This window comes from Trichosurus vulpecula, chromosome 7 (genome assembly GCF_011100635.1).
Source record: "Trichosurus vulpecula isolate mTriVul1 chromosome 7, mTriVul1.pri, whole genome shotgun sequence".
NCBI classification, from domain to species: domain Eukaryota; kingdom Metazoa; phylum Chordata; class Mammalia; order Diprotodontia; family Phalangeridae; genus Trichosurus; species Trichosurus vulpecula.
Genome location: NC_050579.1, coordinates 26627286 through 26641619, shown reverse-complemented (window position 1 = coordinate 26641619; position 14334 = coordinate 26627286). Strand labels below are relative to the sequence as shown.

General features: G+C 44.0%; 1 protein-coding gene across 2 annotated transcripts in view; it reads right to left on the bottom strand.

Annotated features, from left to right (window-relative positions):
* Window positions 1-384: 384 nt before the first annotated feature.
* The window catches only part of AUTS2 (activator of transcription and developmental regulator AUTS2), a 1199563-nt gene continuing 1185613 nt past the window's right edge, over window positions 385-14334 (bottom strand). For both annotated transcript variants that reach the window (XM_036768802.1, XM_036768803.1), the window contains 4 exons: window positions 12668-12745; window positions 10470-10553; window positions 7062-7284; window positions 385-3253 (listed from right to left, as the gene is read on the bottom strand). In XM_036768802.1, the coding sequence (XP_036624697.1) occupies window positions 1999-3253; window positions 7062-7284; window positions 10470-10553; window positions 12668-12745 (1640 nt within the window). In that variant the 3' untranslated portion in view covers window positions 385-1998. The remainder of the gene's footprint in view (window positions 3254-7061; window positions 7285-10469; window positions 10554-12667; window positions 12746-14334) is intronic.

The window sequence follows — 14334 nt, the reverse complement described above, 5'->3', positions numbered from 1 at the left end:
CATGGCACACTTTACATTACACAAGAAGTCTCCGCTGATGAAGAACATGCTGAAGAACCTGCTGCTTCATTTTTCTTTTTCACATAGGGTCTAGAAAGGACTTTATTACATACAGGATAAACAGCAAAAAGGTTCGTATAGAACAATCTCTTTACAATACTGAAAACTACCACTACATTTCCAGTGTACATATTCGTCGGGGTTTTTTTTTTCCTGTCGCTGTTGTTCTTTAAAAAAAAAAAACACTGCACAACATCTGGAATTCACAAACCTGAAGCTCACAACTAAACCTTCAGTTTACTACTAAAATAGATCTCTCTTCTCATTAGAAACAACTGTCTGTACTTAAGACTTTTTTTTTTCTCTTTTCTTTTTTCCTTCTTTTTTTTTTTTTTTTTTTGGTTTTTGGTTGTTGTCTTTTTTTTGGTTTTTTGTTTTTTGCAAAAACAGGATAACAACTTCAGATAGCACTTTAATACGCTAGAAGACCAATGGAACTAATTTTATTTCATACATATATTTTACAGTCCAGTAGACAAGATATATTGTATTTTCTCTGATAGTAAAGTCATATTCTCTCCAAATATGTGGACAAGAAGCTTAATGTATTATAAAAAGTGTTATGAAGAGACAGAGGATGGATGCAAACCTTAAAACAAATATTTTCACCCAGCCTGTGTTGCCTTCTGATGTCTGCATACAACAAGGCTGACCTGTTAGGCTCTTCCCAGACTTTATTACCAACTGAAATACAGTGAACCACAATGAGAAATTTGCATCTTCAAGTCATTAACTATCAAACACAGTAAAAACATATCCATCATCTTAGAAAACTATTAGCTTTCTTTCAGGATTTGTTTGGGTGTTATTAAATGCCTTATTTAAAAAAAAAGAAAGAAACTGTGCACAGAGGGGAAAATGATACACTGGTGGGGGAAGGGGGGAAGCATGGTTCCCAACAAGAGAAGGTGTGTTTGCAGAATTATTTGATTTACGTTAACAAGATCTTGGGACTTTCTAGCATTTGACTGACACAAGAGTATGTTCGTCACCAGATTCTGGCATCTGAAAATCCCATCCTCTCTGTCACCAGCTGCCCCATGGCCCAACACATGAGACAGGACTTTCTTAAATGCCCACAAACAATGACTTCAGGTGAATGTCTCCAGAGCCTGGGGTCTAACTTGCTAAGAAAGATGTTTCTCTGCTTAAAAAAAAAAAAACAAAAAAAACAAAAGCTAGGAAAACAAGTCATATCACATTAAGAGCTCGTTCAGGGAAAATATGACCTTAAGTATGTTGTAAATGGATTTGAAAAGGCTCCTTTGAGTTCGAAAGGCTTCTGTTAAAAGCCCTCACATTGATTGCATAGTTGAAGGGGTTTAGCTGTCTATAATATATGGGAACATGGCGGAAGCCGACCATGTTCATCAATATTAAGTTTGCAAATAGCACATTTTAAGAAGTATTAATGTATTATGTGACTTAATTTTATCTATTTACATTTGTACAAAGTAAAGCTTTCATCACACCCTTTTGCATATATGAACCGTCAGCCTACAAAGCCTTCTTTTTACATGAATATGTACATGGCCTTCCCTTCTGGTCTGAAACAGCTTTGTACGGTGGGTTCTGTTGACTTTTTTCAAAAGGTTCGGTTGTTTTCCCCCCCACCCCCCAAAAAAAATTGTGTTTGTTTATAGAGTCATCTCCACTGTTTCCTTTTGGTTCAAATCAAAAAAGTTTTGTACGAGAAACAAAATAGAGTAGGAGACACAAAAACATATGACTTGGCTAAAGATCTGGAAAATTTCAACATAGAATATACAAAAACATTTCAAAATCTTTGCACTCAAGTCTATACATTTTTACAGGGGGACGGAGGTTTAGGGTCTTGTCACATCCACAGTCCGTGTTAAAGATGCAGGAGTTCTGTTTGTCCATCTAACAGTACGTTCATGGACAGTTTCCTCTCTCTCTCTCGCTCTGCATCTCTCCTTACCGGGCTTCGATGTCTTTAAGAGTATGGGAAGGAGGCCGCTCCCTCATCTCTGTTGACAGAGGAGTAGTCCTCCGCGGGGAGACTGGACGGCCCCCCAACGTGGAAATGAGGGGTGGAGGTGCACTCAGAGCTGCTGTGGGAGGGGTCTTGTTAAGAAGTCCGTTCTGGTGGCCCGTGGTGGGGCTGATTCTGGGATAGTGCATGCTGGGCAGTCCTGGAGTGATTAAGCTGGGGTGGGGGAGATGGCCGTCCAGGGTGGTGGGATGGACCGAGTGGAGGCGGGCATGCTCATAATCTTCTCTGAGCATGTGCAACCGTTCCCGTTCATCCAAGTGGCCTCCCCTCTCGTGCTCCCTTCTGGGGTCCACGGAGAGAGGGTGGTGATGATGGTGGTGGTGATGGTTATAGTCATGGGGCTCCCTGTCCCTGAACGATCGGTCAGCTTCGTACAACCGGGGTGTGGAGAGACGGTGGAGGGGGTCATTTCTCAGCAGAAAGTCCCTGCCCAGTGGATCTCTCCGATGGATATCTAGTTCTCTGTAGGGATCCCTCAGTGGATCCCGTATCGGGTCCCAGTGGAAAGAAGGGTACGGGAACCGTTCTCCTCCCGGAATGGGGCTGATCCCCATGAATGGAGTCATCATACGAGTCCTGTCCAGGCCGCTGATACTGTTCATGGGATGGATGCCGGTCACTCCCACGGTCATGGGCATGGAGACCAAGGGTCCTGGGTGCACGTTGGATGTCGTTGAGATGGGCGGCGGTGGAGGGTCAGATGACCGGTGTGTCTGAGGTCCCTCTGGAGGCACATCGTGGTCTTCCTTCCGCTCCTCCTTCACCTTGACCTCAGCACCACTCTTTTTCGGGTTCTCATAGGCTGGCTCACTCTTTCTCTCAGCCTCTCGGCTCGAGGTGCTGTTGGGCCTGGTGCTCTCCACCACGGGGGCCCTAGCATACGGAGACGGGACCCTGGACATCTGCTTGGACTCATCCACTGCAGTTCTGCCATCATGTCCGTGGGTATCCTTCTCGGGAAGGTGGCTGTCCTTCACCTGGTGCTCTTCGGCATTCATGTCTTTCCGGGATTCGGAGTGTTCCCTCTCTCTCTCTTTGGGTTTGTCTTTCTCGCGAACCTCGGTGCTCAAATGACTCCTCATCTGTTCAGCGGAGCTGCGGGGGTGTCCCAGGGAGTTCACTGGGAGGACAGGTGCTGGTGAAGGGTGGCTGGGGTGTCGCTTCTCAATGCCCTCCCTAAGAGGAGACAAAAAAAAGAAAAACAAAGAAGAAGGTGGTAAGATTTCCTCATTTATCATTTAGGAGAAGAGCTGTAAATGAAATGAATGTGTAGGACGGGCTGGCCAGGGTCTCACTCCCTTTGGCCACAAAGAAAAAGGCTTTCCTGAGATTTGAGAATCTAAATGTGTCTTCTGGCATAGAGCAAGAAGGGGCCTCCTGAAGTAGCCTTGTTTATTACTTAAGATGGCAGAGGGTAGGGCACAGGGGATAAGGGCCACAATGGTAGAGAGTCTGAAGAAGAAGTAGTGATCTCTGTTTGGGGGGGACTGCTACCTCAGTCACATGTACAGTGGTAAAGAGAGCCTGTCAATCAGCGGGTGCCCAGCGCCTGAAGATCAATTAAACATCTATAAATGTTCATGTTAAAGAGAAGCTCTTGTTTTATTTTTCAGTGAAAATGACTTCCTGTCACCGAAGCCTGGAAAAGAAGATGACCTTGCCTTTTAACTTGCGAAGCTAACCTCTAACTCAAAGTACTGATGGGTAGCAGGGAGTGTTGGAAGAGTGCCGGCTTTGGAATCAGAGGAACTGGAGTCGAATCCCAGCTCTGCCGCTGACTGGGTGACTTTGGCCCAGCCACTTAACCTCTGGAACCAAGTCTGTATCTCATAAGGTTCCTTCCATCATGAAAGTTATGGTACTACCAAGACTGGGTAAATATCACAGGCTTGTAGAAAGAGCTCATTTCAAACTGTAGGATAAGTAGTGGAAATACTGGATAATCCCAGACAAGTAAATCAGTCACTGAGAAGAGGGAGTAAAAATTAGAGAAAAGAGACAGAAAATCACTCCAACGTCAAAAGACCATTTTGCATGAGGAAAATAAGACTGGAGGGGGAGACTAAAAGAATGTCCAAGGCAAATTAGAAGAAAGAATGTAAGCTTCCCGAGGGCAAGGCTGGTCCATTTTCATCTTTGACTGGCTGGCGCATAGTAGGTCTTTGCTGATTAACTGATATGGGTGAGTAAGGAGGAAAGCTCTAGGATCATCAGAGGAGAGGGAAGGAAATGTTGGGAAGACGGAAGATCTTCAAGTAGGACATTTATCTAAGTAGGGACAGGGATAAGAACCTGGAGCATCCAGACTGAATCAGAAGGGAGGAGACATTAGGTTGGAAACTCAATGGAGATGTGGAAGAAGGGGCAAGACAAGAATGTGTTGGCCCAGCCGTGCCAAGGTTATAGGCAGGGATGGCCGGGAAGAGTCAGCAGGGGTTTTAAAGACATGAAAAAAGTCAAGTTACATTGTGAAGGCAAAGAACGTCCATTCTGAGCCTGGTGTAGAAGGTGGTTTTGGAACTGGGAGACTTGGATTCGAGACTCAGCTCCATCGTTTACTTACTAGCTGGGTGGCTTTGGGTGAAGGACTTCCCCATCCTAGGCCTCAGCTAACTAATGAGTAAGATGGGCTTATCCATTCCTTGGAACACCTACATCCAAAGGATCAAGGGAGATTAGGAGTGGAAGGCCCTTCGTAAGCACTGAATAGCGAGGTTAACATGGAGTTGTCATTATTATTATTAACAATAATAATGATGGTGGTGACAGCTAACAGAAGAAAAAGCAAACAGCATGGCAGAGCGAAGAGTGCAAGCACCTGGCTTCAAATCCTGGTCACAGGATTATAGATGAAGAGCTGGAAGGGACCTCGGGGGTGATCTGGGCCACCCCTTTGCTTTACCAACGAGGAAACCAAGGCCCAGAGGGGCAGTAATTTACTCATGGCCACACTGCTAGAGAAACACTGAGGTGGCATTGGAAACAAGGTCTTCTGACTCCACATCCAGGGCCCAGGGCACCATACCAAGTTGCCTTCCTGATTCTGCCACTGACTGAGTGACCTCGCAGGATTCATTTCACTTATTTCTGCCTCAGTTTCTCTACCTGTAAAAAACAGAGTGGACCAGATGGCCTGAGCTTCCTTCCAGCTCTAGGTATGATACAAAAGAGAGAGAAAGCAGAGATGCCTTAAACAAAAACAAAGCAGGGAGAAGAGTCCCAGGTCTGATGTAGGCTAATTGATTTAAGTCAGAGAAGACAGACCACACCTGGCAGTGAAGACAAATCCGTCTTCCTTCATGTTACTACATCCTTCTTCCTTCTTCATGAAGAAGGATGATTTTTGTGGCTTCCTCTGAACACGGCCCTCTTGATCAGCCATTACTGGGAGTGGGCATGGAGGTCCACAGGGGGACCTGGACCTGGGAGTCAGGAAGACTGGAAGGCCCAGAAGGACCAGCCTGGAACACTGACTAGCTGGGTCATCCTGGGTGAGTCATTGACTCAGTTTCCTCATCTCTTAAGTGAGAATTATAGTAGCACCTGCCTATCTCACAGAGTGGTTTTGAGGATTAAGTGAGATAACGAATGTAAAAATGTCCTGCAAATCTTAAAAAGACTTAAATTCTTGGTTTATTATTATTACTATCACTACTATTTGTCCACTCTCATTGGCCAGCAAATTGCCAGCTGTTAGACTAGTATATGAAGAGTCTTCATCCATAGGGCCCAGTACCTGGCACACAGTAGGTGCTTACTAAGTGCTAATTAACTGGTCATCATCAGTACTATACAGACACAGACACACACACTCACTCACTCACACTTAAGAATCTTTATGAGCTTCGTACAGCACATGAATAAATTTACAGCTTATAAAGTATATGCTCGATATATAACACATGAGTAAATTTATAGCTTATAAAAGCTACAACAAATTTCCTTAAATTACCACATTTTTAAAAAGTCACACGAGAGAGATAAATGCGGACTAGCCACATCTGAGAATTCGGAAAAGGAAATGGTTCTTGGACACTTCCTGATACGCGTGTCTACATGGCCACTGCTTCACTACGTCCTTAAAAATATTTACAGAGAAAATGCTTTGATATTTTGTCCAAGGTGCTTTGACGCACATCAGACATTTCACTTTCCTATAATCAATATAGTAGTCATTGGTTGCTAAGTCCAGAAATTTAAGAAGAAATTAAAAAGTAAAACAATTCACTGAAGATCCTTGAGGAGAGGGAGTTGTGCTTTTTTCCCTTGGTATTTATAAGTGCCTAGTACAGCATATGGCACATAGTAGGTGTTTACCGAATGCTAATTGATTGCACAATCATTATCAGTGCTATACGGAAACATGCAAGAACACACACACACACACACACACACACGGAAGATCTATTCCATTCCTCATTTGTGAGCCCCAGGATTTGAGTTCTGAACGTAATCTGAGAAATATATAAACAAGGTAATGAAAATGTGGCTTTCAAAATAAACAAAAACAAAGAGAGAGTGAGAGAGAGAGAACCTGAGGATGATCAAATGAATTGTGTGCAACTTGAAAGGAAACATGGAGTTGGTTTATGCTGTGTGTGAGCATGGGGCTCCAAGCTGTGGCTTGCTCCAAAGTCTCATCTTTCTAGCTACTAATGGGTGGCTATGTCTTAGGGAAGGGCATCTATCTCAGGGTCCTGACTGGAGGGCGCACCTTCTTCCAAAGTCTGCATTTTCTACAGCACATCACGGCACCCTGGGACAAGGGATGGGACCAGGGGGCACTCTCTTCTCCTGGCACTCCTAACCCAAACTGTCACGTTGAGGGGGATGTAGCTAAATTCTCAGCGAAAGCACCAGGCTGGGGAAGAGGGGTGGGCCTGGTGGAGGGGGCCGGGGGGCTGCAGGTCACACTCTGTGGGCGAAAGAGAGAACTTCCCGTTTTCGGACTCAACAAGCGCTGGGAATTGGTCGCTTTCCGTACCTTTCTTTGTCATCTTTACTAACGGATGAATCTCGTTTATCTACATCTCTATCTCTGTCATGAGCTACTGCGGACGAGCTGCGGTCCAGCTCCCCCGGCTTCAGCCAGGGCGGAGGGGTCGGGAACGATGGAGGCGTCCGGTGAAGCCGGTTCCAGGGTTCGTGAGGGTTGCTAAAGGTCTGCACACTGGGGCCATCCTTGTGGCCGAACATTGAGTTGGGTGCTGAAATGGTGAAGTGAAGAACAAAGACCGTTTAAGAGAGATTGCGGAAATGGCAGCCAGAAAGGTACTTACCGTACAACTTTTAACAGCATTCAGAGTTAAAATGAATACATATTATTGGGAGCTGGAAAAGGAAAGGAGATTAATAGATTCATTAGAGGCCTGGAGACACGGCTCACATTTTTCTAAAACCTCCCGGCCGCAGGGAAGGAGATGAAGAAGGGAAACCAAAGAGGGAGGATGGGAGGAAGGTGACGGCCACCTCTGTGGCTGCTGGCTATGCCAAAAATACGCGTGGGACTCGAGCAAGCAGGTTTAGGCACATGCAAGCATTCGAAGTGGTGCATCCAGAGGTGCCCATTTTTCTGGAGAGGCTTAGAAAACCTCCAGTCACCTTCTAGCCACTCTGGTTTTATTCCAAGTGGACCTAGTTATATACACGTTGAAAGTCTCCCCTATTAGAATGGGAGCCCCTAGCATTTAGCATACAGTAAGTGCTTAATAAATGCATTTTGGGTCTTTAGAAAAATTTTTAATTTTGTCCAGAATCATGATTTCAATCATTTAGGAAGCTGCCAGGGAAGAAAATTCCTTCTACCGGGCAGACAGGCACCTTCTCTGCAATGTATGGCCTAATTAGGATAATTTATTATTAGTTACTAAGTTATCATTTATAGTCTAAGGTATCAAAGAAGAAAATATTTGTAAAAAGCACTTAGTTCAGTGCCTGGCACATAGTAAGTGCTTAATAAAATTCTCATTGACTGGGTCTACTTTGTTTAAATTTTAATTTTTGCCTCTGACCCATGATTTCAATCAGAACCTGCCAGGTAACGAAATTCCTTCTCTGCAATGAAATTATGTCATTTCCCTGATGTCATGGTCCTCTTCAAAAACAAAGGACAAACACAACAACAGGGTTATTTGTTATTGGTTATTAGGTTATTATCTTCTTAGGTATCAAAGGAGTTACTGTTTGTAAGAAGCATTTAGCATAATATCCAGCACACAGAATATGTTAATGACTATTCTCCTTCCTTACTGGGTTGCCTAGAGCAGAGGTGTCAAACTCAGAGCCATAAAACTGCCAGAGTGAAGCCCAACCTGATTAAAATGTAATTGAGAAACACAAAATAAATTAAAATGCAATACAACATAGATGATGTTAATCTGTGGTTTCTTTGAGTTTGATACCCCTGGTCTAGAGCATTGATGAGTGAAGGAACTTATCCAGCACCACACAACTAGTATTTCATAATTGAGACTTTAATTAACCCACGTTGTCCTAACTCCCAGACCAGCTTTCTAAGTGTCATGTCAAGCTACATCTCTACTCGGGCATCAAAATTTGTCTATAGAATTTGCTTTCATGGTCTTATCCATATCAACCACAGTTGGAAAAACAGCTTTTATTCTCCTTTATCCCTAATATTCTTAAATATTTGGGGGTGGTGATTGGATGATGCGGCCTCTAACTTTTGACCTATAAACTATCAATTGGACCTTGGGCAACTCACTTAACTAACTTCCCAAAACCGCAGTCTTCTCATCGGTGACATGATTGGTCCTCTGAGGCAGGGGCATGCTAGTAAACATTTGACAACCAGTTCTTTTTTTTTGCAGGGGCAGGGGGGAGGGGTGGCATAGATATGTATTACTCACTTTGAATCTGCCTTATTAACACATTCTCCACCACTTTGTTAAATACGGATAATTGACAAAAGAATAAATCGAGCCCTAATTTACATTATTTGTCAATGTCCAAGGTGTAAATGCTCATGCTGAAAATTTAACAACCAGGCCAGCAAGGGAAGAATCAGCCCCAGTGCACCCCTGACCTGAAGTCTCTTCTAGTAACAAATCTATGATCTTTTGACTGCTATTCCTTCCACTCTCCCCACAATTATATTGCTCATTTAAGACCTACAGCCAACTAGCTTTGTTGTTGTTCAGTCATGGATTCTCCATGACCTCATTTGGGGTTTTCTTGGCAAAGAGGCTGAAGAGGTTTGCCATTTCCTTCTCCAGATCATTTGACAGATATGGAAACTGAGGTAAACAGGGTAAAGCCTATCTGAGGCCGGATCTGAATTCAGGTCTTCCTAATTCCAACCTAGCACTCTATCTGCTGCACCACCTAGCTGCTGCCCAAGAGCCAGCTAGTGGACTTGAACAAATAAATTCAGAGGCCCAGCAGGCCATGCTTGATCTCAGGGAGAAATGTTTTGAAAAGGTTGGTGACGTGATGACTCCTACAGTCCAATCTTTCCGTATCCCCACCGAAGTTCATGAACACCCAATTAGGTGAGTCTGCTAAGTCTCAGACTTGTAGAAGGACACAGCAGCTGAGCTTGTAAATTGTGCTCAGAAAATCTGTTTTCTGCATTTACGTTTTTAATCTTTCTGCTGGTGGTGGGGTGGGGATGAAGTGAGAAACGCTAAGCTCCCCAGCCTGGTTCCTCAGTGAGTAAATAAAGCCTTTGGGGACAGTTATGTGACAAACTATTCTAAAGCACTTTCCTAGAATGGTGAAATGGATTTCTCTTCTGGGTAATCCACATTTAGGGAGGCTGGACTCTCTTTTAGGATATGCGAGCAATTAAAGGACACAGCCAGTTCTCTACATGTTAGAGTTCTGGTTTCTTCCTCCTGTGTTTCTCCCTTTTCTCCTTTTCATTCCTACTGAAACCAGAGGTGAATTTCAAGAGCCATTCTGGTGACTTGCTAATTAGCTGGAGTAAGTTTTGAGTGAGACAGGAAGAGGTGAAAAGATGTTGAAAACTTCAACAAAAATGAGGCTTAGGAATTTTAATCATCCCAGCTACTGCTATTCCTGTCTCTCGTTACCCAGGCGAAAAACAATGTACTCATTGTACTTAGGCACCCAAGAGCTTTTGGTCCTGTGTTACAGAATAATTACTGGTATTTGTTTCATTCTTTGTTATCTGTATCTCCAGCTCCTAACACAGTGCCAGGAACACAGTGGGTGATTAATAAATGCTGGAAGATTGATGGGTCTGTGTCTCCAATGGTCGTTTCTTTTCTTTTCCTGCATTCACAGATAGAAGCTACAGCAAGGTCAGGTCAAGATCTCCCGGAGGACTTCAGGCACCCAGCCCAATGGAGGAATAAAAGAGGAGGGGAAGGGGAGTTAGAGGCAGATTCAGAAAGATGAAGGTACTCACTAACTGACGGGTTTCCAAGTCCCCCGAAGGCATTGCCACCCACTGCCGCAAGACCAGAGAATGTGGTTGGCCTGTTGAAAGGCTCTGCAAGCAAAATTTTAAAAGAATGATTACAGAGTTGTACAGGGTGATGGGTATTGATGGATATCCCTACGTTGGCAAACTTGCTCTACCCCATGGCTCCAAAAAGGTTTTCTTTGTTCCAATTCTCTCTCGGGTTTGAGGCCCCACACCAACGTGGCACTGTGGGGCTGCTTCTTACAGATCGGCTCAGGGCGTCCCCCACCTGCTCAGCCCCATCCTTCAGAAAAGGTGGCCCAAGCTATTCCAACCCACCCTTTAACATTCTGTTCACCCTTTGTGATCCGCAGCACACTACACAAAATGGGAGTTATCATCGGTAATTCAGGCCAGCGCTATGTTTCTCTGCTAAAGGACTTTCTCGTCTGGGATCTTGGCTTCTGGAGAAGAGCAGCACCTACATATAAGATTCTACCTCGTGCTCGGGGCCTCTGCCAGTGCTTTGGAATTCATTCCACCTCTATCACCTCTATCTATGAAGATTCTTAGCTTTCATCAGGGCTCAAGGTGCAAGGTGCTGCCTGCTGCATGAGGGAGACCATCATTGATATTGGTATTCAACAGGCCTTTATTTACACTTTACATTTATTAAACTAAATACATCCCAATGTTAATTCCGGGATCGAATACAAACTCCTAGGTTGCCATTTCAAACTCTCTTAACATGGATTCTTCCTATGTTTCCAGTCTCCTTACACCTTACCCTCTCCTCTTTGTACTCTATGATCAAGCTAAAGGAGCCTATGGTTCCTCAAACATGGCCTTCCCCCCACGCCCAAGTGTGTGCCTTTGGGCTGGCTGTCCCCCACACCTGGAATGCTCTGTCTGCTCTCCCTAACTCCCCTCAAGATAAAGCTTGAAGCCTTCACCTGGACCTGCCAGTTATTCACACCTTCTTCCCTTTCTCAGATTACTTTTTATTATCTAGCCTGCATATATCTTGTATGTATCTAGTTAATTTGTACAGTATTTCTCCCATTAGAATGTATAGTCCTTAAGGGAAGGGACTGTTTTTGCCCTTAACACAGCATCTGGTGCACAGTAAATACTTCATAAATGCTTGTTGACTGATTAGCAGAATGTAAACTCCTGGAGGAGAGAGCACATTCTGTTTTTATTTTGTTCTCCTGACCCACAGTTCCCAACAGACATTTGAGGAACTAAACTGAATCTAAAGGAATTCTGAGAGATCAGGGATTAGGGTTCTCTTTTAGAGGCAACACACTCCTGGAGACCATGTTTTCAATTCCAAATCATGAATCTCTATGTGTTGTGCCCACAGTATAAAGAGGGGGTATGTCTAAAAAGCCTAGAAACATAGGAAGGACCCGTGTTAAAAGACCATGGCCCAAGGCTTTTGCTGATGCCTCTTTCTGGTCTTTGGTAGAAGCCATAAAAGAACAAGAAAAGGAGGCAAAATAGAAATTGTCCACTCTTTATTAGAAAGAGATGAGTCTGGAAATGGGTTTTGCATGACTACACGTGTATATAACCTATGGCAAAATTGCTTGACTTCTCCACAGGCAGGAGGAACAGGGGAGAGAATTTGGAACTCAAAAAGTAAGTTAAAATTGTTTTTACTTGTACTAGAAGGAAACAATAAAATATTAAATTAAATTTAAAAAAGAAAGAGATGAATCTACAAAATGCGGGAGTGACATAGACTAAGAATACCTTGTTTCCTAAGGCTCATTATAATCAACCAGATCCCAAACCCAGGGAGGTGGAGGGGAGCAAGGAGTTAGAGACTTCCTCTCTCCCGCTGTCCACCTGGTACCAGCCCAGGTACAAGAGCCCCAACTGGTTTTTCCTTTGACTCTGGGGATGTTTCGCACCCATTGCCCTAGCAATCCAAAAAAACAAATAAATCAGTGCTGTTGATTTCAGCTCTAATGCCCTGAGCTAGAGGATTGTTTTGACATTTAAAACAACAAGACCCTTGACTTCTTTAAAAAGAAGTCTGCCTCCAAAAGAAAGCAGTGTTTTCTTGGGCAACCATGCCTGACAGACACACTGCCCTACCACCAGCTTGTCTGGGAACCTCATCAGCGACCCGCTGACCAAGTCAATTCAACCATGCATGGGCTGGGAGGCTGTTTGTCAAATACTCCACTTACCTAAGTGAGCAGCTGGGTTGAGGAAGTTGCTGTGATGGGGTGGGGGCCCAAAAGGGGTCCCGGCTGGATGTGCAGCACCTACCAAGCATAACACAAGGAAAATGAGAGTCACAAGGAGCACTGAACCAAAGCCAGACTCCTCTGGGCCAGTCTGTTCCTGGTTGATTCAGAGCTCCCAGCTGAGAGCAGAGAGAGAAAAATGAACATAACTTAAGTCAGTTCAGGTCCCTGTAGGGAACAAATAATGTGAAAAAAGAAATCCCTGCTCCTGCTAAGACACAGAAAGAAAGGCATTTCTTTCCCCCTGAATGCAGTGGTCCTCTTTCCTTCCTTTCTCAAGTGGGCTTGCCAAACACCCAAAGAGTGGTGGGCGTAGATAATTATCAGGACATGTCCCCGCTGCCAAGTAGTGTTCCTAGGGACTCGAAAAGGCCGGGAACGGGAGGGACAGAAGCGATGAGACCACACAAGAGCAAAGACTCAGAGCTGAGGGGGATCTCCTTTTACAGAGGAGGCCACTGAGGGGCAGACAGAAGAGGGGCTTAGGAACTGTTTGGAGAATGAAGGCTGGATATTTCTGGAAATTTCAAGCAGTGATTTGGTTTATAAATATGCTGTCTTAAGAAAGAGGTAGAACAAAGTCTCAGAGTAGAGAGAGTGAGTTTTGTAGCATTAAGAACATTAGACTAAGAAGCTCTGGTCCCGGTCCTGTGAGCTCAGGCACGCACATCACCTCATCTCTTTAGGTTTTGGTGTCTCATCTTCAAAATGAGGGGACGGCTACAACTCTTTCTAAATTTAAATTCAGAGTTCTACTTGCACACTCATTTCTTCAGGGTCCTATTTATTTTGTCAATTGTAATCCTTTGTTTGCAGGTATCATAACATTATTAAAGGTAATAACGTAATAAAGTTTTAATAGTTTGAAACTGCACAAAGGCCTTTGGGACAACCTGTATAACACAATATGACAAGATAAATAATATATTATGGTAACATAATTGTAGCAAAATATAATAAGAAATTAAATGCTCAAACTTCATAAACAGCACAAATTATTCATGATTTTTGTAATGGCTAATGGTTTTTACAAAATGGCAGCCCCCTAATTTTGAGGAAGCATGGAGCTAATCGTGGAGACAGGAAGATCTGTGTTCAAATCCTACATCTGATATGTTATAAAAATCCCAAAGCACGCAAGGTCAGATCCCAGGGCCAAAGTTGTTGTTAAGTCTTTTTTCAGTTGCATCTGATTCTTTGTGACCTGATTCAGGATTTTCTTGGCAAAGATACTGGAGTGATTTGTTATTTCCATCTGTAGCTCATTTTACAGGTGAGGAAACTGAGGCAACCAGGATGAAGTGACTTCCCCAGGGCCAAACAGCTAGGAAGTATCTGAGGACAGATTTGAACTCAGGTCTTCCTGACTCCAGCCTGGTACTCTAACCACTGTGCCACCTAGCTGCCCTAATAGGGACATATTTATCTTCAAGTAAAGAGGGACTAGCATTGATTTTGGGGTTAGAGGATCCAGATTAAAATCCTGCCTGGGTAACTCTAGGCAAGCCCCTGGTCCCTGATTCCTCATCGGTAACATGATGCCAAGATGGCCCCCAAGACCCCTTCCAGGCCGAGCTCTAAGAACTTACCAGTGCTTTCTGCTGGTA